Source organism: Myotis lucifugus, unplaced genomic scaffold (genome assembly GCF_000147115.1).
Source record: "Myotis lucifugus unplaced genomic scaffold, Myoluc2.0 scaffold_81, whole genome shotgun sequence".
Classification (NCBI taxonomy): Eukaryota; Metazoa; Chordata; class Mammalia; order Chiroptera; family Vespertilionidae; genus Myotis; species Myotis lucifugus.
Window position 1 is genome coordinate 727,934 of NW_005871129.1, and position 27,116 is coordinate 755,049.

The window sequence follows — 27,116 nt, forward strand, 5'->3', positions numbered from 1 at the left end:
ACTGGATGAGCAGCTGCGTCAGCCTCTGGAGCCCGGGGGCGGGGCGGGCGGGGCGGGGCTCTAGGATCCGGAGCGAAGCCGGGACGCACGCCGCGCGGTCACGTGACTCCCTCGCGTCCCAACCACTCGGCGCATGCGCGGCGCGCTCTCTCCGGGGAAGGTGTTGTGGCGCTGGTGGCGGTGCAGCGGCGGCTGTGGGCCCGGAGACGTGGAAGTGCCATCGTCGCCCAGTCTGCGGCTCATGGCATTGAGTCGCCTCCACCGTCAGGTCAGCTGTGGTGGGCGCCTGGGAATTGGCGGAGGGGGCGGGAGGCTGGGCTGGCGGGGGCCTGCCTGCTTTCAGGCCGCGCCGGGCCGGGCCGGGCCTCCCTCCCGCCGTGTTGCGGCCTGGCCCGGCCTGGGAGCCCAGCTGTCCAGTCCTCTGGCCTCCCCACCTGTTGGGTGGAGCAGTGCGAGGTTTCTTTTCTTAGACTAAACGTTTCTCAGACGGGCCTGGAAATGTGGGCCTCCACGTGATTGAGGAAGCGATTTGGGGGTAAGCCCGGAGCCCTTGCTTTCCCAAGAGCTGGAAACCAGTGTGGCTGGGACGACTGGAACTGGAAGGGCTCCGTAGCAGACCCCAGAACATTGGGAAAATACAAATTCTGTTAATAAAGCTTAATTTAGGCGGCTTGTAGGACGCGTTCCGTATTCTGACGGCATAAGCTAAATTTTTGGGGCCCTGAGTCACAGCACCTCAAAATTAAGTGGAAGCTTTTGGCAGGATAGAATAGAAGCAGAAAAACTAGACGTTAAAGTTCTTTTCTAAAAAATATTTTTATTGATTTCAGAGAGGAAGGGAGAGGGAGAGATAGAAACATCAATGATGAGTGAGAATCATTGATCAGCTGCCTCTTGCACGCTCCCTACTGGGGATCGAGCCCCCAACCCGCGCATGTGTCCTTGACCAGAATCCAACCGGACCCTTCAGTCCCCAGGCCAGGCTCTATCCACCGAGCCGAACCGGCCAGGGCGACATTAGGATCTTTTGAAAAAATCTGTTTAAGAATGATGTCTTGCTTAACTTAAGTAGTGCTGCTTTTAACGTGTGATTGAGGATGATCATTTTATGTCATGAGATTGTTACTTTTTTAAAAAAATATATATTTTATTGATTTATTACAGAGAGGAAGGGAGAGAGATAGAGAGTTAGAAACATCGATGAGAGAGAAACATCGATCAGCTGCCTCCTGCACACCTCCCATTGAGGATGTGCCCGCAACCAAGGTACATGCCCTTGACCGGAATCGAGCCTGGGACCCTTGAGTCTGCAGGCCGACGCTCTATCCACTGAGCCAAACCGGTCAGGGCAGAGATTGTTACTTTTTAGTTTGATATTCACGGTACCTCCTCTTTGAGGACTTCAAGTTATTTGGCAACTGATCCAATCTGTTTAGGAATACTTTAAACTTTTCTACAAGGAAGGTTGAAACTTAAGGAAGCAAGCTTTATCATGGAATTATGAATATGGAGCTCACTTTGGGACTTGGGTGTTTTGGGCTCCATAGGAGCTTAAGTGGCTTGAAAAAAAAAGCAACTACTGTGGGGTATTCCCCCCCGCCCCCCGTATTTATAACTACACTCGGGTTGCAAAAGTTGGAACTTTCCACTCTACAGTCTTTGATGGGGAAAAGGTGAACAAAAGGAATTCTACTGAAGACTTGTTTCTTAGATTGCGAACTCTAAAATAGAGGTTGACCAAAGATGGCTAATTGAAAAGCAGAAATTTTTTAGTGTCACTGTGTGCTACTGTTTTTACTTATATTTGAATAAGAAAAAGAATTTTATAAATCAAATGATAAAACCTGTGTTTGTGTTTTTCAAGCAAAAGAACAGAACCTCCTGTGGTATGTTAACAATTCTGCATTAAACAGTATTTTTTTTTTTAAATAGCCAAAGGAGAAAGTGGTAGTTCTAGCCAAATGATGATTGTTTTCCCCTAAAAAACCTGAGTGATTGCCCTGGCTAGTGTGGCTCAGTTGGTTGGAGCATCATGGGTACACACGGAAAGGTCAAGGGTTCAATTCCCAGTTAGGGCACATACCTGGGTTTTGGATTTGATCCCTGGTCAGGGTGCATTAGGGAGATATCAATGTTTCTCTCTCCCTCTTCCTTCCTCTCTCTAAAATCAAAGAAAAAAACATATCCTCAGATGAGGATTAAAAAACAACACCTGAGTGATACAGATGTGTGTGTGTGTGTGTGTTTGTTCCAATTTCTGGAACTTAATCTGTGGAACATAATCTGTGACTAAGTAGTCTCTGAAAACAGTTGTTAAAAACCAGTTTGTATGATAGTATCTTTTCCTAACATCCTGAGCCTTAAAATTAGCTTATCTGCAGATGAAGCACAGAGTAACTTGTAGATTGCAAAGTTAGTTTATTTGTTTTGCTCAAACTTCTGACTTTCAGTCCTTAGTAACATCTTCAGATTTTTATGTGTTGCTCTGTTTATGAAAAGAATAATCACTTAACCTCTATAGGCATAAATATAGAGTTTAAAAAAAGGTGTTCGATCAAACTTACTGTATTTTTAAAATTAACAATTGCCTTTTTTTCCCTCACCTGAGGATACATCATTTATTGATTTTTTTTTTTTAAGGGAGAGAGAGAGAAGTAAAGAAACATCAGTCAGTTTCCTCTCATATGTGCCCCGACTGGGGATCGAACCTGCAACCTTTTTGGTGTATGTACTACACTCCAAGCCACCCAGTCAGGGCAAACTTCCCATCTTTAATTATGTGTGGATTATTTAAGTCATCCTCCAAATTTTACGTTGGTAGGTAGAATTGTTAGTCAAAAATATAATGTATAAAGTATAATGTTAGTCAAAAGTATATGTCATAACTAAATGAAAAGTTAAAGGTATAAACAAAACCAAGGTCTCTGTTCTCACGGAATTTAATATTCTAGTATTATTAATTTATCATAGTAATAGTGTAGCAATGTTTTTCAAATATTTTGACTGCAACCCATTATACAGGGTGGCCTTAACAATGAGATGACTTAATTTGAACAATTTTATATAATTACTATCCAGATGATAGAACTTGCACAAACATGTTTTTAATAACATTCACTTTAGAAGACACTCTTGTAATTAAAAAAAAAATATATATATATATATATATATATATATATATATATATATATATATAAAATTGATGGTTAGAGAGAGAAGAAGGAAGAGGTAGAGAGAAACATCTATTTGAGAGTGGAACATGAATCTGCTGCCTCATGCACACCCCCTACTGGGGATTGAGCCCATAACTTGGGCATATGCCCTGACCAGGAATCGAATCAGTAACCTTTTGGTGCACAAACGATGCCAAACCAACTTAGCTACTCTGGCCAGGGCTCTTATAATTTTTTAATACCTTCATTTATATTTTCTAAAATAAAATCAAACCTAGGTGCTAGGATTTAAATTTTATTGTAAATGTATTAATATATTTCAACAATGTAACCTTTTCTTTTCTAAAACTTTATCCTGAGCTAAGTGATGAATTTCCCTCTAAAACGTTTATATCCATGATCAGAATTTTTAAAAAAAATATATATTATTGATTTTTTACAGAGAGGAAGGGAGAGGGATAGAGAGTTAGGAATATAGATGAGAGAGAAGCATCGATCAGCTGCCTCCTGCACACCCCCTACTGGGGATGTGGCTGCAACCAAGGTAATGCCCTTGACCGGAATCGAACCCGGGACTCTTCAGTCCCCAGGCCGATGCTCTATCCAGTGAGCCAAACTGGCTAGGGCCATGATCAGAATTTTTGTTATTTTCCCTTTAGCCTTCAGAACAGATATTAAAGACATTGCTGTTTTCCAGGGTTAATAGCAAGATGGTATCCAGACATTGAATTTTATAATTTTAGCTAGCTAAGAAACATTGAATTCAGATATGATTGCTTCTTTAGGGAGCAGGCACAAACCTCACTTGCTTTATGGGTGAAGGAACTAAGTCCTTAGTTATTTAGTGTTTATTTAAACACCCAACAATAAAATAGATTTTTGGAAAATTTATGTTACAGAATTTCATTTATAATATAGAAACTAATAAACCTAATTAAGAGTTATAAGAGATATCAAGAATCAAATTATTATATTTCTTTAATTAATGAGAGCTTGTGTTTTATAAAAAGGTGGTTTTGCCCTTACTGGTGCTTCTCAGCTGGTTGGGTGTCATCCCATGCACTGAAAGGTTGCTGGTTCAATTCCTGGTCAGGGCAAATGCTCTGTTGCAGGTTTGATCCCCGGTAAGGGCGTGCAGGAGGCTGCTGATTGATGTTTTGCTCTCACATTGATGTTGCTCTCTCTTTCTTCCTCTCTAAAAATCATTTTTAAAAAAGGGTGGTTTTGATGATGCTAAATAAACATTTGGAAGATGTTTTTCTTTATTTTTGTTTCTACAGATCATTAACTGAAGACAAACAGCTATGCAAAATTCTCACATGGATGAGTACAGAAATTCTAGTAATGGCAGCACAGGCAACAGTTCTGAGGTAGTGGTAGAACAGTCTGCTGATTTCAGTACTGAAATTATGAATGTCACGGAAATGGAACAGTCACCTGATGGATCTCCTAATGTGAATGCAACTACAGATGAAAATGAAATAGCAAATGCTGTGGACCTTCCAGTGGCAGAAACAGAAGCAAATTTCCCTCCAGAATATGAAAAGTTTTGGAAAACTGTAGAAAATAATCCTCAGGATTTTACAGGCTGGGTATATTTGCTTCAGTATGTAGAACAGGAGGTTAGTAACTTTTAAATGGGACTAAAGGAACAGATTAATCAAGTCATTATTAGACTGGGCCTTATTGTTTTGTAATTAAAGTTGCTTTTTTATACTTTTCAGATTAAGTTGCATCACATTGGGTATTTACACTTTTTTAACTTCAAAAAATTGCATTGGTGTGTAGTGAAAAGTTAGTTTTAGTAGAGTCAAAGTATAATGTTTGTAGTAAGTGCTGTGCATGTGTGTATCTGTATAAAATCTGTGAATAAATGGTTACCTTGTAGTTTAACAGAATTAGTTTCTCTGTTTCAAAGGATAAGATTGCATTCATAGGGAAAAGGACTGCGGGGTGTGTGTGTGGTCTTTAAACCTGCCATTTCTTTTATTTGAGATAATACATTTGAAAGGAATAATAAATATTTTTGTGTCAGAAACTTCCAAGATATTTAAACACCTCATTTTATTTTCATCAGAATCACTTGATGGCTGCCAGGAAAGCATTTGACAAATTTTTCATACACTATCCGTATTGCTATGGTTACTGGAAAAAGTATGCAGACCTTGAAAAGCGGCATGACAACATTAAACAATCAGACGAGGTGCGTACATCACTGAATAAAATAATTTCCATTAGGTACTGTAAGCCAAATAACAAAGACTTTTTTTTTCTTTGGCTGGCAGTACCTACGATTTGTGGTCAAACAATTTTATAGGGTATTTTATTTGCATTTGTCACTCTTGTGGCATTTGTAGCTAATATTTTCTCTCTTTGTTGGCAGGTGCGTTAAACCTCTACAGTTTGTCAAGCTTTGCAGTGCAAGCCTCTGTATTACACTGCAGCTTAACAAGTAGGGCAGGGCTTTTCTCTCACTTACATTTATTTCTCATTTTCCAAACAATATAGTTGGTTTGCTAGTCACATTTGCTACGTCTTATTGCATTTTTGGTCAGACGCTGTCATTGGTGCTCTAATGGGTCTGTGCCCTATGGTCTGTAACCCAAAGCCTGCCCACACAACCCGGTCAGAATGCAGGGACTGCTGCGCTTTGAAGATCAAGACTCTGCACGTGGGGATCAGAACATTGCCATGTTCTATCCAACCTCCACCCAAATGGTAATGGTAGATTATTTAAACAAAATTCCAGTAATTAGTATTTCTAAGGTTCACCGGATAACACAGTGTTACCTCTCTGTTAAGAAATAATTAAATATTTGAAGTACAGTTTTGTTGTTTTTTTCTTAGGTGTATCGACGGGGGCTTCAGGCAATACCTCTTAGTGTTGACCTTTGGATACATTATATAAACTTCTTAAAAGAAACATTGGATCCTGGGGATTCTGAGACAAACAGTACAATAAGAGGGTATGTGAAACTCTGTTAATCACATGTGTTCAAAGATATAAGTTATAAATCAGTTATTCTTATATTGATAATGGAACTATTTGTGAATGCTAAACTGAAAGTTTAAATTCCATATAATTTCTCTACTTAAAAAGAATACATGTAATAAATGTATGCATGATTATATAAAAAAACATAATAAATTCCCCTTTCATTTACTTATTTATTTATAGTATATTTTTATTGATTTCAGAGAGGAAAGGAGAGGGAGGGAGAGAGAAACAGAAACATCAATGATGAGAGAGCACCACTGATCGGCTGCCTCCTGTATATCACCTACTGGGGATCGAGCTCACAGCCTGGAAATGTGTTCCTACTGGGAATTGAACTGTGACCTTCTGGTTCATAGATGCTCAACCATGGCCATGCCAGCTGGGCTCCCCCTCCGTTTTATACCTCCTTTTTCTTATGTTCCCAATTCCACTCCCCTTGTGGTTAATGGCTTGGTGTGTGTTCTTTCAGATACACACAGCTATACATGTTTGTTCATATTATCCTTTGATTTTTTTTTAACAGAATATTTTGGAATCTCTACCATACTTTTCTAACCACTGCAAAGTATTTTACAGTATCTAGGTGTTATATTTTATTTGACCAAATTCTTATGCATAGGAAATAACCAGTGCTTCAGTGAATGTCTCTACAAGTCAGTATTTATGTAGAGCATGCTGGAAATGGAATTCTGTCAAAGGGAACACACAGCTAAATTCTATCAAATGTTTCTTTAGAAGTGATATTTTAAACTCCCACAGTGTATGAGAGTAGTCATTTTCCCATAGCAGACCACATTTTTCTTTATCCTTAGGTGGTATCACATTATTTTAGTTTACATATCTCCAGAGTGTTTATCCTGGTTTGCCGTCTTTCATATCCTTATACTAGAGGCCTGGTGCACGAAATTTATGCGCTGTGTGTGTGTGTGTGTGTGTGTGTGTGTCCGTCCCCTCAGCCCAGCCTATGCCCTCTCATTCTGGAAGCCCTGCGATCAATCGCCCCAAAGAGGTAGGCCCCGCCCACCCAGTCTGCGCTCCTCGATGAATCATCCCAAAGAGGGAGGCCCGGCCCACCCGCCGCAGCACCACAGTGGGGTAGCCTGGACCTCCCTCTTGGGGCGATCTATCGCGCCCCACAGAGGGAGGCCCTGCCCACCAGGCCTCCAGTTGGTGGCCTGGGCCTCCCTCTTTGGGGTGATTGTGGAGTCCCCTGATTGATCGATCACCTTGCCAGCCCGGTGGCCTGGGCCTCCCTCTGCAGGGTGATCATGGGGCGATGGCCGGGCCCCCGACCAATCGCATCGCACCCACCTTGGCTGGCCTGGCGCCAGTGGGTGTCATAGCGTGGTCATCCGGAAGGTCGTCTGGACGGTCATTCTGCTGTTCGGTCGTTTGGTCGATTTTATTATTATAGATAAGCCATTTTCACATTGCCTCGTCATATCACTTACTCCTTTTACTTTTGGATTATGTTTTTCTTATTAATTATAGGAACTTATAAATGTTTAAAAAATCAGTATTAAACTGCTTGTAACAAAAAGCAGTCTTTCCACCCCTCTTCAGATATTTTAGCTGTTTCTTCTGGTATATATATGTTTTTAATATATTTTATTGATTTTTTTACAGAGAGGAAGGTAGAGGGATAGAGAGTTGGAAACATCAAATGAGAGAGAAACATCGATCAGCTGCCTCCTGCACATCCCCCACTGGGAATGTGCCCGCAACCAAGGTACATGCCCTTGACCGGAATCGAACCTGGGACCCTTTAGTCACCAGGCCGACGCTCTATCCACTGAGCCAAACCGGTTAGGGCGCTTCTGGTATTTTTTAACATGTGTGATATAGTAGTGTTTTCTTCATTTGCTGAGGACATAATTTTGTAATGGTAACTAAAAATTTTAGTTCACTTCTATATTATTTTTTCATTCTTCATCTTTCCAAATGGATAGATTTCATAGCCTTTTGTTTTTCCTGGATTTAATTATTGCTTCCTCCCCATTATTCAACTTTCCTGGTTTTCTTTGCACATTTAAAAACTTTCACCACTTCAAACAGCTACTTTCAGTAGTACTAAATACTACTTTACATAATATACAAATGCTTTGTAAGTTATTTTTGGGAGTTAAAAATATTCTACTTAGTATAAAAATTGTAAAAGAGAATTACACTCTGAAGTCTGTAAATTCCATTTTTTCCCCTTCCCTCTTGGAGCTATCCCTCCTGGGACCTTCTCTTCTGTAATCTGGACTGCTTGTTCTATTCTGTTTCTGTTATACAGATATTATTTTGGGATTTCTTTATCATCCTGATTCTAGAATATGTCTTTACCTCATTCCTGGGTTTCTGGCTCTATTAAGAGTTTATTAGAGCCTTAACTGGTTTTGCTTAGTGGATAGAGTGTAAGCCTGGGGACTGAAGGGTTCTGGGTTAGATTCTGGTCAAGGGCACATGCCTGGGTTGTGGGCTCAATCCCCAGTGGGGGGCATGCAGGAGGCAGCCGATCACTGATTCTCTCTCATCATTGATGTTTCTATCTCTCTCCCCCTCTCCCTTGCTCTCTGAAATCAATCTCTCTCTCTCTATATATATAAGCCTAAGCAACTGAATGATCGGTCGCTATGACACGCACTGACCACCAGGGGACAGACAATGTACAGGATCAGGCTCCCTCCTGTCTGGATTGGGCCTGCGGGCATCGGGCTCCCTCCTATCTGGCTATCCGACATTCTCCAAGGGGTTTTAGATTGCGAGAGGGGACAGACCAGGCTGAGGGACCCCACTGGTGCACAAATCTGTGCACTGGGCCTCTAGTAAAAATATATTTAAAAAAAAGTTTATTAGATCCTATTCTTTCTTGGTTTATGTGCCCACGTTTTATAGAAAAGCATCCTATTACTTGATGAAGGATGCTTGGGATTTAAAAAAAAGAAATTAAGACTTTTATGTCTGAAACACCCAAATTAATGTTCCAGTCGGGTATAGAGTTGAAAGTAATTTTTCCTTAGGGCTTTGAAGGCATCTCTTGAATCATTTATAGCTTCTGATGTTGGTATTGATAAGTATGATACCATTCTTCTGATATTTATATGACATGTTTTTCCTCAAAGAAGCTTTTTTTTTAAAAAAATATGTTTTTGTTGACTTTTTATAGAGACGGGGAGAGGGATAGAGATAGAAACACCAGTAAGAGAACATTGATTAACTGCCTCCTGCACGCCCCCTACTGGGGATTGAGCCCACAAACCGGGCATATACCCTGACAGTGAATCAAACTGTGACCTCCTGGTTCATGGGTCAATGCTCCACCACTGAGCGATACCGGCTGGACCTCATGGAAGCTTTTATTTATTTGAAAAATATGTGGGTTTTTTTTTTATTTGAGAGAGAGAAGGGAGAGGGATAGAGAGATGGAAACATCCATGAGAAAGAAACATCGATCAGCCACTTCAACACCCTCTTTGTTCCTTTTCTCATATCTTCCTATTGTTATATTTCTGCATATTTTTTTATCATTTATTTGAGGGTATTAAGGATAGTTGGAGTCTGTTCCTAGCACTGTTTCCTCTGAAGTTTTTTTTTTAATCTCTGTCATGTCTGATTTCTGGATTTCTGCTTATGTTAAAGATTAGATTTTAATAAATTGAATAGAAGCTCTGTGTATTTTGTATTGGGGATCCAATTTTAGCTGGCCTGGAGGGCTTCACAGTAAAATGATCAAGTGGCCACCCAGTTTTTGTTGGACTCCTAGTGTTAGTATCTTTATATCTTCTTGTGGTTAATCTTCACTTGAGCATATTTTTTCCATTGACTTTTACAGAGTGGGAGGAATGGAGGGAGGGGGAGAGAGAGAAGAAGAAAAGAAAAAAACACATCAGTGTGAGAGACACATCAATTGGTTGCTTCCCGCACCTGACCTGACCTGGGTTGGGGATTGAACCTTCAACCCAGGTATGTGCCCTTGATGGGAATCAAACCCGTGACCCTTTGGTGCAGGCAGAGCTAATGCTCTAACCACTGAACCCACTGGCCAGGGCGGTATCTTTATATTGTTCCTATGTCAAGCAGTTTTTTTCATTAAAGGATAACCTGAACTTCCAGGGAAAATATACCTAGTTTCTGAATTCTCATAGCTGGGCAGGAAACGAGATTTAAGGTCTCTTACCATTTATTAATCAGACCTAAACATTCTGTCTTTATTTTGTTACCTTTTTATCATTTTCCTCTCCCAACTCCCTCCACTTTCTTAGTGTCTGATGCATTGATTTACTGCAGTGGTTCTCAACCTTCCTAATGCCGCCGCCCTTTAATACAGTTCCTCATGTTGTGGTGACCCCCAATTTCATTGTTATAAATTGAACATAATTAAAGCATAGTGATTAATCACAAAAACAGTATGTAATTATATATGTGTTTTCCGATGGTCTTATGCGACCTCTGTGAAAGGGTCGTTCGACCCCCAAAGGGGTAACGACCCACAGGTTGAGAACCGCTGATTTACTGGATCATTTTGGGTTTCTGCAGGAGCAATAACATGTATTTCACTGTCTCAGAAACTTCATACACAAATATATATATACATGTATGCATGTACCCATACACACACACTTTTAATCCTTTATCTGTATATATATTAAACATATTTCCTGCAGTTTTGGTACAGCTTTTAATTTGTTTAGGGTATCTTTATCATATAGAGGCTTTTTTTTCTTAATGTTCAGTATTCAATCTTTTATTAGTTTCTTTTGTGCCTATCTTGCCAAGAATATATAAATTTGTATTTTCTTCTAATTTTTAAAATAGTTTTTTAAAAATCATTCATCTGGGATTTAGTTTGTGTCCTTTGTGAAGTAGAGATTAACCCTTTATTTTTTTCAATTATTGAATAGTCCAACTTTTCTGCATTAATTCTAAAAATACTCCTTTATCATAGACTACATTCTCAAATATACTTTGATATGTTCTGTTGATCCATTTTTCTGTTCCCAGCTAGTACCATACTTTTAATTACTATAGCTTCCTAGTTTCTTTTTTTTTTTTTTTAATATATTTTATTGATTTTTTTACAGAGAGGAAGGGAGAGGAATAGAGAGTTAGAAACATCATGAGAGAGAAACATCAATCAGCTGCCTTCTGCACAACCCCCACCGGGGATGTGCCTGCAACCAAGGCACATGCCCCCGACTGGAATCGAACCCGGGACCCTTCAGTCCGCAGGCTGACACTCTATCCACTGAGCCAAACCAGTTAGGCTTCCTAGTTTCTTTTGGTATCTTTCAGGAAAACTGCTGCATTGTCCTTACACAAAATATTTTACATTTTTGTATTCCAGATGAATGCTAGAATTTGTTTTTCCTTTTCACCCAAAATTTGTTAGAGCTTTGATTGGGATTCTGTTAAAGTTATAGATTAATTTAGGTAGTATAGTTTTATACTGTTAAAAATCCCTCTTGATTCTAAAATATTTACATTGAAAATATGTATCTAATGGTTTTATCTCATTTGAATTTCAAATCTAATGATTTAACATTGCTTGCAGAAATCTTTTGACATGAATTAGGTACTTAAAATATATGTTTTTGTAATAAACTATAATTGTGGGATTTTAGAATCAGGAGAGATTTTTGAGAGTTTTAAAATATATGTTTACTTCTCATTACCTTATAAGGCAGCTGGATCCCTTGTTGGAGTTATTTTCCCAGAAAATTATTATTTAAATTAATAATAATAATTGTGTCTATCTTCTCCCCTAAATGAATCCATTCAACAAGCATTTCAAGTTTAACAAATAAATATATGTTTGCAGTGTGTATGTTTTGCATTGTAATTTTACGTAAGGTAAAATTACATAACAGTACATTTATCTATTTCCTTTATGTTTCTCACTTTGTTTTCTTTTATTTTTTTTATTTCAGAGAGGAAGGGAGAGGGAGAAAGAGATAGGAACATCAATGATGAGAAAGAATCATCAATTGGCTGCCTCCTTCCTACATGCCCCTCACTGGGGATCAAGCCTGTAACCCGGGCACGTGCCTGACTGGGAATCAAACAGTGACCTCCTAGGTCAGTGCTGAACCACTGAACCACACTGGCTGGGCTTTTCTCACTTTTTTAAAACTGCTATCATACACTTCTTTATTATTACTTTTATCTTTTTTTTTCTTTTTAAATAAGTTTTTATTGATTTCAGAGGAAGGGAAAGAGTGATAGAAACATCAATGATGAGAATCATCTATTGGCTGCCTCCTGCATGCCCCCTACTGAGGATGAGCCTGCAACCTTGGCTTGTGCTCTGACTGGGAATCAAAGCCTGACTTCCTGGTTCATAGATTGACGCTCAACCACTGAACTCCACACCGGCTGGGCAATTCCTTCTATCTTTTAATCTCTATTTGTATGGGAAGCAATGGAATATTATTTTGAATTTACGATTATCTATTTGATTTTTAAATTTTTTTAAAATGGAAGTTTTATTGACATATGTTGTAGTAGTAGCCCTTTTATTCATGATTTCAACTATCACAGTTTCCTGCAGTCAACTACAGTCTGAATATATTAATTGGAAATTTCCAGAAGTAAACAATTAATAAGTTTTAAATGGTGCGCCGTTCTGAGTAGTGTGATGAAATCTTGTGTCTTCCTGTCTTGTGTGCCCAGGATGGGAATCATTCCTTTGTCCATCGTATCCACACTGTGTACTTTAGTAGCTGTCTAGGTTATCAGATTGCTGTCACAGTATCCAGTGCTTGTGTTCAAGTAACCCTTATTTTACCAAATATTGGCCCCAAAGCACAAGAGTAGTGATTCTGGTGATTCAGGTATGCCAAGGAAAAGCTGTAAAGTGCTTCCTTTAAGTGAAAAGGTGAAAGTTGTCGACTTAATAAGGAAAGAAAATGTCGTATGCTGAGGTCACTAAAATCTACGGTAAGAGCAAATTTTCTATCCATGAAATTATGAAAAAGGAAAAAGAAATGTGTGCTAATTTGCTGAGAGACCACATTTACATAACTTTATTACAATATATTATAATTGTTCTATTTTTTATTAGTTAATTTTTGTGCCTAATGTATAAATTAAACTTTTATCAGAGGTATGTATGTGTAGAAAAAAAAACACTGTAGTTAGGGATTGGTACTTTGTGGTTTTAATGGGGGTCTTTGATCTAATTCCCTGTGGATAAGGGGAAACTACTGTATATCAGTTTGAGGTGTACAACATAATGATTTGATATTTGTATATATTGCAGAGTTGCAAAGTATAGACATAATATTTTGAAAGTGCATTTATCTTAGAAAGATAATTTAAAGGTAATTTAATTTTTCAGAACTTTTGAACACGCTGTTCTAGCTGCAGGAACAGATTTCCGATCTGACAGACTATGGGAAATGTATATAAACTGGGAGAATGAACAGGGAAACCTGAGAGAAGTTACAGCTATATATGATCGTATTCTTGGTATTCCAACACAGCTGTATAGTCATCATTTTCAGAGGTAGGTGGAAAAATCGTTAAAATATCTTTGATTACTCAGGTAATTAATTCCTAATATTTAGGAATATATTTTCTTTCACAATAATCACATTTTATACACTTTTAAATGTAGATATTTTCCCATATATCTTATGAAATGTTTAGGAATGTTACTGTTTTTAGACTTTAGGTCCTCCTTATCCATTTTATAGATGAGGAAACAAGAGGATTCCTATCTTTTGTCTGAGGTATTTCAGATTAATGAAAGAATGAGAAAATAGAATCTCAGTGTAATTATTCACTGCTGTACTAAACTAGCACTGTACATGGCACATAATAGATGCTTATTTAAAACTTAATGACTTACTAAAAGTATATCCTTGTGATTCGTGTAAAAACTTAGACCCAAAATAGCAATGTATGTATTTTATGTAGTAAGCCCTGCATATATTCAAAAAACAAAATGATTTCATTTCAGTTTTCTACTGTGATTTTCCATTATGATAACATTTCATTTTAATTAGAGCTGTTAAAACCACTAATTCCATGTTCCTGTGTACTCAGAATATCCCACTGACATGGACTCAGAAAGTCTTTCTGGACAAGAAAGTATGATGACTATGTTGCTTTTTTATTTTCTCGCATCTCATTGAGCATTTTCAGAACTGCAATCTTGAAATCTCTGTCATTTAACTCGCATAATTCCATGTGTTCTAGCCTGTTTTCTGGGGATTTTTCATTTTCTTTCTGGTCATCGTTGTTGTTGTTGTTGTGCATAGCGTTCGTTGTTCTCCTTTGTTTTCCCATTTATCTCTGAGGAGGTCTTTCTACTCTGCTCCAGTAGATGGCGCTGAATTGCAAGATTTCTTTTTTTTCCTCTGTGGCCTCACAGTTTCCTCTGTGGCCTCACAGTTTTGAGCCTCTTCGGCTTCAGTAGGGCTGTACTGCCTCTGCTGCTTGGGGGTGAGATCTGTTTTTCCCTCACAGTAATGGCAGTCCCTGACCTCCAAGGGTCTAGCACAAGCACCCCTCCCGAGGATCAGGCCTAAACCGGCAGTCAGACATCCTCACAATCCCGGACCGCTGGCTCCTAACTGCTCACCTGCCTGCTTGCCTGATCGCCCTTACCTGCCCCCCCCACCCCCCCACCAGCCTGATCACCCCTAACCACCTCTGCCTGCTGACCTGATCGCCCCTAACTGCCCCCCCTCCCCGCGGCCTGGTCGCTCCTTACTGACCCCCCCCCCCCCCCCGCCCAGCCACACACACCCGCTGACCTGGTCGCCCCATGCAGCCTGCTGGTTGGTACTGTTACTGTGATGGCATCCCCGGACAACTTGCATACTCCTCTATTATTAGTATAGATTGTTAATCCTCACCCGAGGATATTTTTTCCTAATGATTTTTAAAAAATAATATTTTTATTTATTTCAGAGAGGAAGGGAGAGGGAGAGATAGGTAGAAACATCAATGATGAGAGAGAATTAACGATCAGCTGCCTCCTGTACACCCCCTACCTGTACACCCGCTACTGAGGATTGAGCCAGCAACCCAGGCATAGGGCTCACTGTATATTAAACACTCAGCCATTCTTCTCTTTTTCTTTAATCCTGACCTGAGGATATGTTTTTATTGAGTTTAGAGGGAGAGGAGTGAGAAAGAGAAACATTGATGTGAGGAGGTCAGGGCAAATTCCCTGGTTGCAGGTTTGATGGGGTTCGTACAGGAGGCAGCCAGCTGGTCAATGTTTCTCACATCGATGTCTCTCTCTCTTTCTCTCTCCCTTTCTCTAAAATCAATTAAAAGGTAAATATATAATAAAAATAAGACACTCTACATTTTTTCCTTCCATTGTTGAACGGGGTCAAATTGAGCTTTGTATCTATTGACTTTGCATAATGTAAATTAGTTTCAGTGTCATTTACATACATTTGTGAAAGTTTAAAAATCCAGGTGCCAATAGCCTAAATCAATTTTTAGAAACTTGGGGAATAATGTTGGAATATGTGATACATGATGTACAACCACATGGAAAACCATGTTTAATAATAACATTGAAGAGGTAGGCTTGGGTCAAAGGCTAGATAAGAATCTGAAAGACTTTATCTAAGGGGTTAGATTTTTAGCTTGACAACAGGATAAACCTACTGAAATGATTTTGGCAGGAGGGGCTTACGATCATGTTTACTGTTTTGTTTGAGAGAAAGAGAAGGGAGAGAGAAATATCAATTTGCTGTTGCACTTACTTATACATTCATTGGTTGTTGTTTTTATGTGACTTGACTGGGAATCGAACCCGAAACTTGGCATATGGGGACAGTGCTCTAACCAACTGAGCTATCTAGCCAGAATTCATTTTTACTTTTTGATAACGATTTTGATAGTAGTATTGGTTTGGGTATGAGAATTGTGAGACTAGGGCTAGAAGACCAGTTTATGTTTATCTAGATCAGTGGTTCTCAACCTTCCTAATGCCACCACCCTTTACTACAGTTCCTCATGTTGTGGTGACCCCCAATTTCATTGTTACAAATTGAACATAATTAAAGCATAGTGATTAATCACAAAAACAATATATAATTATATATGTGTTTTCCGATGGTCTTATGCGACCTCTGTGAAAGGGTCGTTCCACCCCCAAAGGAGTCTCGACCAACAGGTTGAGAACCGCTGATCTAGATGAAAAGTGAGCAAGGTATGAAGATATATTTAGAAGGTAGAATCATTAAGACCTGATATTCAGTGGAATCTAATTATTAAGTTAGGTGGGAAATTCCGAATGGGGAACTGATTTGTTGGCATTACCTTTAATCAAGATTAGAAATCCCAAGCATGTTGATTTTTGGATGAAGATGACACACTTAGTTTAAGACATTTTTTGTATATAAGTTTCCAAAATGAGATAGTGTAGATATTTAGCTCCTCAAATGGATGTTTTTTATTAAAATTTGTATGTGTGTAAGGGAATAAAATGAAATAAAGCTTTTTTCAAAACACTCTTTGCTTATAATTAATCTATATTTCTATGTGTAGAGTGTTGGCAATTGGATATAGTAATGTGGAATTTAGAAGAAAGGTTTGGGCTTGAGTTACAGTTTTGAGTCATAGTATGCTTATCATTTCAAACAATATTGGCCAGAGAAATATATTTAAAATATTCCTAAGATCAGCCAGAGAAATATATAAAAATAGAAGAAAATGCAGAGTGGAATCCTTGGGAATATGTAGTACTTAGGGGCAGATAGTAAGGGGGAACCCTCAAAGGGCAGTCAGAGACTTGGAGGAAAGCCAAAGAGTCAAGGTGAAGAAGGTTCTAAAAGGAAGGTGTGGTTATCAACCTTAAGTAATGAAGACATCATTAGGTTCAAGGTATGAAACGTATCCATTTAATTTTGCATGTAAGAAATTCTTCATGACTTTAGAGCAGTTTTATTGGAGTGTTTGATACAAACATCTGGATTCAGGAATAATTGGCAGGTGGGAAAGGAAAGACAAACATTTGTTGGTCATTTATTAATGGTCATTTATAATTTATGCATAACTATATTTAATTTTACAGTAACTTTGCAAGATAGGTATTGTGCCATTTTACAAATGAGAAAACCAAGATTTAGAGACGGGAAAAACTTTCCTTAAGTCAAGCAAATGACAATGGACAGAACCAGGATTTGAATTTATGCCTGTCCTTGCCTTCTCTGTTCCATTGCAAAGGCAGGGAGAAAATGAAGATGTTTATAGACTGTTTTATCAAATAGTAGGTTTTTACTATAGGAAGAAGAAAGGGTTTTGTGTTTTGGTTTCTTTAAGTCAGAGGTCCTTTGAAAGAGTAATGTGTGATAGGAATTAACAGCATATATTTTTGTTGTCTGTCTTTAGATTTAAAGAGCATGTACAGAATAACTTGCCTAGAGATCTTCTAACTGGTGAACAGTTTATTCAGCTGCGAAGGGAATTAGCTTCTGTAAATGGACACAGTGGTGATGATGGTCCTCCTGGTGATGATCTGCCATCAGGAATTGAAGACATAACTGATCCAGCAAAGGTAATTAGACTTAAAAACCCTTCAAGCATGAGAAAGTAAACTTTAATATCCCTTAACTGTGTGTGTTGTATGACTTGTAGCTCATATGAAGTTAATTTCTGATTAAGACAACTGGAATTCTTTAGCTGGTATGGTTTACTATGAGACATCTGGAAATAGCTTAGAAGGAATATCTTGCTTACATTGTGATGTACTAGCCATCTATACTAATAAAAGGGTAATATGCTAATTAGACTGGGTCGACTGGACATCTTCCGGACATCCGACTTTCTTCTGGACAGTTAGGGGGCGACCAGGCCGGCAGGGGGGCAGTTAGGGGGCGACCAGACTGGCAAGCAGAGGCAGTTAGGGGTGATCAGGCAGGCAGGTAGAGTGGTTAGGAGCCAATGGTCTTGGATTGAGAGAGGGATGTCCAACTGCCGGTTTAGGCCCCATCCCACAGGCTGCAGGCCGGGCTGAGTGACCCCCCTTTCGTGCACTGGGCCTCTAGTCTATTTAAAAAACATAATAGGAAGGTGGTTTGTTAGGAAATTCTGTTACAAATTTTAGTAGTGTTCATTGTACTTGCACAAAATGGAGTAACAGTTTAAAACCCAACAGTATTCTAAGACTAAAGTATGTGTGGATAATACTAAATGTAAGTAGTGATATTTTAAAATTTCATTATGTAACTTGTGTAATTTTAAATTTTTTTCTTTTTCTTCCCAAGCTAATTACTGAAATAGAAAACATGAGGCACAGAATCATTGAAATTCATCAAGAAATGTTTAATTATAATGAGCATGAAGTTAGTAAAAGGTGGACATTTGAAGAAGGTGTAAGTGTTTTTGTTTTGTAATTGTCTTGAAAATATAGCAATAGGAATAATGTATTTTTCAGTTTCAAATAATGTCTATACTGCTACTTTTTCTTTATATTTGCTTAATAACAAGGCGTTCTTCCCATTTGTTGCTATCATCAATTTTATCATTTTCCATTATCAATTTTAGAAACTTATTAAATTCAGACTTACATTTCTTTAATCTGAATCATACTTTTGAGAATTGTTCAATTTTTTTTCAATCCTCACCCGAGGATGTTTTTATTGATTTTCTATGGAGAGGAAGAGAGAGACAAAGAGAAAAGAGAGAGAAACATGAATCAGTTTCCTCCCATATGAACCCCAACCAGGGATTGAACCTGCAACCTGGGTATGTTCCCTGACGGGGAATCAAATCTGTGACCTTTCAGTGTACAGGACAACACTCTGAGTTATATTTCACATGTAACAGAATACACCCATTTTAGGTGTAAAATGAAATGAGGTTTTTTTTCACAATCTAATTTTTTATTTCTGTTTTTTAACAGCTTTATTAATAATTCCCATATTATATAGTTCATCCATTTAAAGTATATACTGTAATAGTTCATAATATATTCAAAGAAAACTATAACTCACTACAGTCAGTTTTTAAAATTTTTGAAAATTCATTTGAGAGACAGACAGACATCAATGTGAGAGAGAAATATCGATTGGTTGCCTCCCGAACATGACCCTTTCTGTGTATGGGATGATGCTCCAACCAACTGAGCCACACGAACCAAGGCACTACAGTTAATTTTAGAACATTTTCTTCACCTCAAAAAGAAACCCTTTTTACCCTTAGCTCTCACCCCTCTATTCATTTGCTCACTTGACACCTCCCAACCTCAGCCCCAGCCCTAAAGTACTACTAATCTACTTTCTGTTCTTATAGATTTTCCTGTTCTGGCTTTTTGTATGAATGAAATCATATAGTACAGTATCCATATCCTCAGAGGATTGGTTCCAGGACCCCTGTGGGTATCCAAATCCTTGGATGCTTAAGTTTCTTATATAAAGTGGCGCAGTGTTTGCATATAGGATACAGCAGGGTATGCCTACACATCACTTTATTCACGTGGATTCGGCATAGTGCTTGGAGTATGGCAAATTCAAGTTTTCCTTTTTGGAACTTTCTAGGATTTTTTTTTTTTTTAAATAATACTTTCGATCCGTGGTTGGTTAAATCCTTGGATGTGGAGGGCCAACTGTATGTTTTTTTGTGACTGGCTAGTAAAATGATTTTTGTTGAATGTCTGTGCATTACAGTCACCACAAAATCAGGATATAGAACTCTTCTGTCATCCCAAAGATCCCCTTGGCCGCTTTCCAGGCAGTAGTAACCCCCATCCCACTCCTAGGCCAGGCAACCACTGATTTTCTTTCTGTTCCGAAGGAGTAATTGTTAAATTTAAAAGTAATCAAAGAATAAGATTTCCTAAATATAAAAAAATTGTGTAGTTCTGTTAAAATAACTAAAAAAATGGAAAATACAGTCTGTTTCTTCTGTTTGTAAAGCCTAAGGAATTTAAGGACTTTTAATTTAAAAAAATTAATTTAAAAACATGAGTAAAATGTTTTTGTATTTTTTTAAAATCATGAAATATTAAAATTTTTGGTATATTTGCAATTATATTTATAATTTAAATAACATTGTTACTGTAGTCATACATATTTTGGTGTTGGTTTACTTTAATTGCCATGTCACTTTATTGCAGATTAAAAGACCTTATTTTCATGTGAAACCATTGGAAAAGGCACAATTAAAAAACTGGAAAGAATACTTAGAATTTGAAATTGAAAATGGGACTCATGAACGAGTTGTGGTTCTCTTTGAAAGATGTGTCATATCATGTGCCCTCTATGAGGAGTTTTGGATTAAGGTAAGAAAATTACATGCTCTGAAACTTGAATATATTATAAACATTGACTAGTGACTAACCTTTTTTGTACTTCTGTTGAATGTTGTTCATATAACTATATCTGTTGCATTAGGAGATGGTCTGCTTGCAACCAGATTTGACTGCTGCATATGCCAACCTCGTTGCCTCTCTTCGTCCTTCCTTACAGAAACTAGTCTAGTGGTTCAATAAAGGTGCTGAATGGGTTTAAAAATAGAATTTTATCGTTCTGTCACATATTTAATGGCTGGTTCAACTGTAAATTATTCAGTATTTCCTCTGTTCTATATGTAGTATGCCAAGTACATGGAAAACCATAGCATTGAAGGAGTGAGGCATGTCTTCAGCAGAGCTTGCACTATTCATCTCCCAAAGAAACCTGTGGTGCATATGCTTTGGGCAGCTTTTGAGGAACAGCAGGGTAAGAATGAGGAAACAGTTGATATTTTGGGGGATTTTACTTCTGGATGAAGATACAGGAATTGAACGTTAAGGGATAGTGTAGTGTAAAGTAAATGTCAGTAAAATTTTTCTCTAAAGGGCCAGATACTAAATACTTTAGGCTTTGTAGGCTGTATAGCTTTTTTCCTCAGAACTCTGCCATTGTAGCCCAGAAGCAGCCATAGATAATACATAAATAAAAGAGTTTGTTCCAGTTTTTAAAAATTAAAAACAGGCAGCCCGGCCGGTGTGGTTCAGTGATTGAGCATCAACCTGTGAATCAGGAGGTCACAGTTCAATTCCCGGTCAGGGCACATGCCCCGGTTTCAGGCTCCATTCCCAGTAGGTGGTGTGCAGGAGGCAGCCAACAATGATTCTGTCATCATTGATGTTTCTATCTCTCCCTTTCTCTCTCTCAAAAGAAAAAAAACAAAACTTTTTTCAATTAAAAAAAGAAACATTAAGAAAACAGGCAGAAGGCTGGATTTAGCCTATGGGCTGTTACTTGGCAATACCTGGCTTAAAGGATATTTCAAAAGTTTAAACAAAAGCATAAACATTTAATTACTATTTCTAGGTAATATTAATGAAGCCAGGAATATCTTGAGAACATTTGAAGAATGTGTTCTAGGATTGGCAATGGTTCGTTTGAGAAGAGTAAGTTTAGAACGACGACATGGAAATATGGAAGAAGCTGAACATTTGCTTCAAGATGCTATTAAGAATGCCAAATCGAATAGTGAATCATCGTTTTATGCTATTAAACTAGCCCGGCATCTTTTCAAAATACAAAAAAACTTTGCAAAATCAAAAAAGGTGCTTTTGGAAGCAATTGAAAGAGACAAAGTAGGTATTTGTGTTTTTGGAATATCTTCCATGAAAAACCAGTGGTCATTTTTTCTGTTTCTTAATTTTCATTTTGGCAACTATGATGAAAGATTTGGTCTGTATGTAATATATTTAATTACTGAATGAAGACAACAGTCCCTCTAAACTGATGTTGCCATTCTTTAAAAAAAATATTTAAATTATCAATTAAAAGGTTGCAGACATTGTTACATTCTATTTTCTCCACATTTAGAAATTGTATAGCAGATTTACTGATTATTAAGTAGAGTAGAGGATCTTGGGAGAACAAAAGCATGGCAGTTAGCTACCCTACAGGAATTGTAGCAGTGAGATTATTCTCCTTTTCCAAAGGATTCTTCTCCTTTTTATGTATCAGTTGATAGGCAGTGTATGGGAAATAGCTCACTTTTTACATTTTTAGCTGATCCCAGGTCTGTGTAAGACAGGTTTATAACTGTTTGTTTCCAGCTGTTTAAGATAATTATCTACAGTTGTAAAGATTTAATTTATTGAGAAGTACAGAGATCATTTTTTTCATGTTTTAGTTTATATTTGTTATGGGAAGTCAAGCCACATTAAACTCAAGATAGAATATAGGGCTTTAAATTATTGGCATTGAACAATTTACATATTGTTTGGGAAATAACTAGGATGATGTGCTATCAATGTGCTAATTGGTTTTTTCTTATTCAGTGAATGCTGAAAACATTTAACACAAGTTACATTTTAATACACAATTTTCAATATTGAATTTTTTAAATTGAGACATCAAAATTAGGGCATTTTAAATATCTGTGGTCTAATAAAAATATCTTAGAAATATTATTAACGATACTACTTTTTACACAGGAGAACACAAAGTTATACCTCAATTTACTTGAAATGGAATATAGTGGTGACCTCAAACAAAATGAAGAAAATATCCTAAATTGTTTTGACAAAGCTATACATGGTTCATTACCTGTTAAAATGAGAATTACATTTTCTCAGAGAAAAGTGGAATTTCTTGAAGATTTTGGTTCAGATGTTAATAAGTAAGATCTTAATTATATATTATCTGTTTGAATAGTAAATGAGCATTGATAGTTTTGGTTGGGAATTTGATGATTAGTACAAATTAATATATTGTTAAATTTAAAATGTTCGCCTAGGTTACTTTTTCATCAGGTATATCTGAGGTAATTCAGTTTTGCAAATGTATGTATGTGCTTAATAGTAGGACATACGGTTTCTATTTCCTTCCAAACTATTCTTAAAATTTTAGCATGGTAATTTTAAACAATGAGTGGATGAGGGAAGGCAGGAAGCAGCAATCCCATGAAAAAGGAAATGGATTAAGGATTGAACCTTGAAACCCAGAAACATTTGGTATATAGACCACTAAAGGTGGATGGATTAATCTGGAAGAATGCCATTGTATTTCAGATTGGAAAAGAGGATGGACATGGTTCTGCAGATGATACCTAATGGCCTCATCTTTGTGCATTGTAAAAGGCTGAAAGTTGAGGATGGTACAAGGATTCACTCTAGGGGATTTGGGAAAAGGACAAGTTTAAGATTTAAACTTGCAAAATAGAAGAGTAGAAATTTATTAGAGAAATTTATTTGCTGTGATTCCATTCTTACATGATTCTAGTAAGGAAATATCCCAGTTCCTGTTAGACATGTGCCTTCTCTAATTATTCTAATTTAGAGTTATTTCCATTGAAACAGCTGTTGATAAAATAAGACTTAGTTTTGTGTCTGTGGACTTACATGTGTGTGTATACATTCTTGATGGCTTAGTAAAATTTTAAACTAAAAATCATTTAACGTGAGTTACATTTTAACACAATGGTATATATGTGCTTGGCTTCAATTAACTGTTTTATAAGAATTATCTAATGTAAAATACATAGCAGTCTGATGAGGGGTATCGGTACTGTTACTCTTTCAATGGGTGAAAAGGGGTTTAAAGAAAGATTAGGGATTTTTTCCAAGGTCACTTAGCTATTACATTGTGCATCTGGGATTAGTTATTAATATTGTGCCAGCTGGATTTAGAACCTACTTCACAGTCTGCTCTTAAGCACCTCATGTCCTGTATATTTAATGTCTTCTGTTTGTTTTGCACTGAAGAAATTAAGAGAAATGGAATATGTAATTCTAGCTTTTAGTCTAGTTGGATGGGATGGTGATCAGAGGATATACATGTGTATGAGGTGACATACAAGTTTTAAGGCTCCGGATCAGAATGGATTTATCATCCTTCATAGGGGAGGTAGGGCTTCATTTAATTAACTACTGGATACTGATAAACTAAGAAGAGGATAAAATGTAAAAGCAAGTTAAAATTCATCTACAAATAACATCTGCTGAAGTAGAAGTGATGTTTGTTCATTCTGTGCTTTGAAAGCTAGTTTGAGTTCAGAGAACATGGAGTACACAATTGACAGTAGGAAACTATTAGTGGTTTTGAGATTAAATGACATGTTAATTTGGTAATAATATGCAGACAAATCGGAAGCTCAATACAAAGATGCCAATTAGGTCCTTACAAATACAGTTGAGGACCTTTAGTATTGGGTAGTGTGTTGTTGAAATTTTTAGAAAGTTATGTGAAAAGTAAATGAGGCACTTAAAAATTTAGGTAGCAGTATAATGAATTGGTAAGAATTAATGTTGAAGTCTGACAAATACAGGCTTAAATCCTAGCTCTGTCACTTACTGATTTGTGTATTCTTATTTTCAAACTTTTTCATATGGAAATTCTCTGTATCACCTAACCCACAGGTTGTTAAAGGCCTTAAGGAAATTAGTCCATTTAAAGTGCTTGAAAATGAGTAAACATTTGACCTGAGATTACTGGTATTAACAATTTTATATATGTCACATCAGAATTTTGTTAAAACTTATATTTTTAATCAATGGTAACCAATTATACTATAGTTTTATATTCTAATTCAATTTTATCACATGGCCAAATTTTAAAAGCATTTTATCCTAAATGCAGGTGTCTTCAATCTCATTGTTAAATTAGATTCAAAAGTATACAAATTGTAGAATTGTCACGTCTCTTGTTGCACTGGACAAAAACATCAAGATCCTTGTCTTAGTTGTGTTGTAGATTCGAAGGCAGGTTCTCCCCATGTATTATAAATGATAAACTTGGCCAGCATCCCATCAGCTTTAGACAGCTGTAGTACAGAAAACACTCTTCCAGTAGCTCATAAAAAATTCTGGGACTCCTGCTTTGGGTCGTATTCTCACCTCTAAACCATTAATTGGCCCAGGGGTATAATGTTACTAGCCAGGCCTATATCTTTGAACCACATAGAGTGAGAAGAAAAGTACAGGGCAATGGTGTCCCAAAGGAAATAGATAAAAAAAGGTAGCTGAGGACAGATTTGGCTGCTGGCTCATTTAAAAAAATATATAAATAAAAGGATGTCTATTGCAATATATTTTGTTTTCCTAAGTAGAAATAAATTTTTAAAATTAACATTTTGGGTTTTATATATTTCAGTGGATTTTTTTTATTACTTCTCAGGCTTCTGAGTGCTTATGATGAGCATCAAACACTCCTAAAAGAACAGGATTCTTTGAAAAGGAAAGCAGAAAATGGGTATGTACATATTTGTTGAATCAGGAAAGGATGTTTAAAATATGACATTTTTCATTGTGGAAATGCCTTTAAAGAAAAATATAATTTATCCTCACCTGAGGATGTTTTCTAGAGAGAGAAAAGAACAGAGAAGACAAATATTTTTAAATGTTACCTTTGCTAGGCCAGCGTGGCTCAGTGGTTGAACGTTGACCTATGAACCAGGAGGTCATGGTTAAATTCCCAGTCAGGGCACATGCCCAGCTGGTGGGCTCATTACCCAGTGTGGGGCATGTAGGAGGCAAGAGATCATTGATTCTCTCTCGTCATTGATGTTTCTGTCTCTTCCTCTCCCTTCCTCTCTGAAATCAATAAATATATACTTTAAAATTGTTTCATGTTGTGGTAATAGATACTTTATTTTCATGATTTGAAAAAATTGTATACAACTCTTGAGTGGTTGAGAACATCAGTAAAATAAATGTACACAGGTGACATTTATCTGTTTGTTAAAGTACTTATTGTAAGAGCTGTTAAAGTTCCACTTTGACCTTTTATATAGATCAGAAGAACCAGAGGAAAAAAAAGCACACACAGAAGATACAACTTCATCCTCTGCGCAGTTGATTGATGGTGATTTACAAGCAAATCAAGCTGCATATAATTATAGTGCCTGGTATCAAGTGAGTTTACATAATTATAAATGAATTTTTTGTTCATTTATGTTATTAGAAAAGCATAAATTAGGGCAGTCTTTTTTATTTTAGAAAAAACAGGTCTTCTGTTTCAGATGGTATAATACATTATCTTTGTGGTTTAGTCTTGGAATTTCTACAAGTGAATACATGCCTGTTTTCTTACACATATCTGCTTTAATTATTTTGTATGAGCTCAGCCATAGTTCTGGTATGCTAACATGTTTGCTTTTTCCTTTCAGTACAATTACCAGAATCCTTGGAATTATGGACAGTATTATCCTCCCCCTCCAACTTGATGGGAAAATATAAATATCAGATGGAGTGTGTGGAAAGTATAACGTTATTTTTTTTCAACAAGAGATGTAAACATTGGCTTGTCATATTTGACAACTTGTCTTCCCTGTTTCTGTGTAACATATGATTTTAGTATTAGGAAAAATGTCACTTAGTAGCTTACCACAGATACTATTTCCTACCATTTATAAAGTTTACTTTTTATTGGAGAACTATTTTTTGATTTTTGCATTAAGTGGTCTAGAATTCTTTTGCAATGCATTTGCAACAGTTTTGTAGCCTTAAGGGTAGGAAAAAAACTGACTGCAAATCATGTCAGTGTAGTACAAGAGTCTGAAAATACATAAAGGGCTGGTTATTAAGGATTTACCTCTCTGTAAAAAGAGAAAAAAAAACCCACCAAAAAACGGATTTTTAACCTTTACTGACCAGGCTTTGTCTGCGTGTTTCAATTATCCCTGTGAATTTTGATTTAACTGCAGGAAAGATACACACTATTAAAATAGTATGTCATGACATAGAGATTACAAATCAGAAAATCGAATGTTTGCATCCCTTTAAAAAATGAAAATTGTATCAAAATTTATGTTGTTTCAGAAGACTTTGTATTTACAATATTCATGTAAATTTGTGAACAAGCTTTCATTTTGATCAAACTGATCATCTACATTTTTGTAATAAAACTGAAGACTCATCCACCAATTGTTATGAATTTATTTAGGGGATCACCTGTCATTAACTTTATATTTATATAAAGCTGTTATATTCAGCTGTTAATCTTCTTGTTAGAATTTCTTAGACCTTTTATCTTTTTCATTCCTCTCAATCT

At 37.0% G+C, this 27,116-nt stretch overlaps 1 protein-coding gene and 1 non-coding gene across 12 annotated transcripts; both read left to right on the forward strand.

Annotated features, from left to right (window-relative positions):
* Nucleotides 1–132: 132 nt before the first annotated feature.
* Nucleotides 133–26,989, forward strand: PRPF39 (pre-mRNA processing factor 39). 11 transcript variants are annotated; one of them, XM_023755602.1, is made up of 15 exons: nt 4,777–4,795; nt 5,251–5,376; nt 5,557–5,625; nt 5,729–5,891; nt 6,021–6,139; nt 13,493–13,660; nt 17,515–17,680; nt 18,390–18,497; nt 20,240–20,404; nt 20,717–20,843; nt 21,441–21,709; nt 22,562–22,746; nt 25,218–25,316; nt 25,858–25,978; nt 26,233–26,989. In XM_023755602.1, the coding sequence occupies exons 4-15, from the start codon at nt 5,805–5,807 to the stop codon at nt 26,287–26,289; spliced, it is 1,671 nt and encodes a 556-aa protein (XP_023611370.1). In that variant the 5' UTR covers nt 4,777–4,795; nt 5,251–5,376; nt 5,557–5,625; nt 5,729–5,804; the 3' UTR covers nt 26,290–26,989. The 11 variants fall into 11 exon arrangements, 9 of the variants coding, with proteins under 9 accessions (XP_023611365.1, XP_006090807.1, XP_023611366.1 ...); XR_002829784.1 differs by lacking the exons at nt 5,557–5,625; nt 5,729–5,891 and adding an exon at nt 133–268 and having other exon boundaries at nt 4,454–4,795; nt 25,863–25,978; XR_002829785.1 differs by lacking the exons at nt 5,557–5,625; nt 5,729–5,891 and adding an exon at nt 133–268 and having other exon boundaries at nt 4,454–4,795; nt 25,242–25,316; nt 25,863–25,978.
* LOC111826465 lies at nt 21,784–21,869 on the forward strand. The gene has a single exon (XR_002829789.1). It is a non-coding gene; the product is annotated as a small nucleolar RNA SNORD127 (small nucleolar RNA).
* Nucleotides 26,990–27,116: the final 127 nt, after the last annotated feature.

Coding starts and splice junctions, on each gene's coding strand:
- PRPF39 (XM_023755597.1), top strand. CDS start 4,478: ATGCAAAATTCTCACATGGATGAGTACAGAAATTCTAGTAATGGCAGC. Junction 17,681..18,389: donor ACATAACTGATCCAGCAAAG/GTAATTAGACTT, acceptor TTTCTTCCCAAG/CTAATTACTGAAATAGAAAA. Junction 22,747..25,217: donor TTTGGTTCAGATGTTAATAA/GTAAGATCTTAA, acceptor TATATATTTCAG/TGGATTTTTTTTATTACTTC.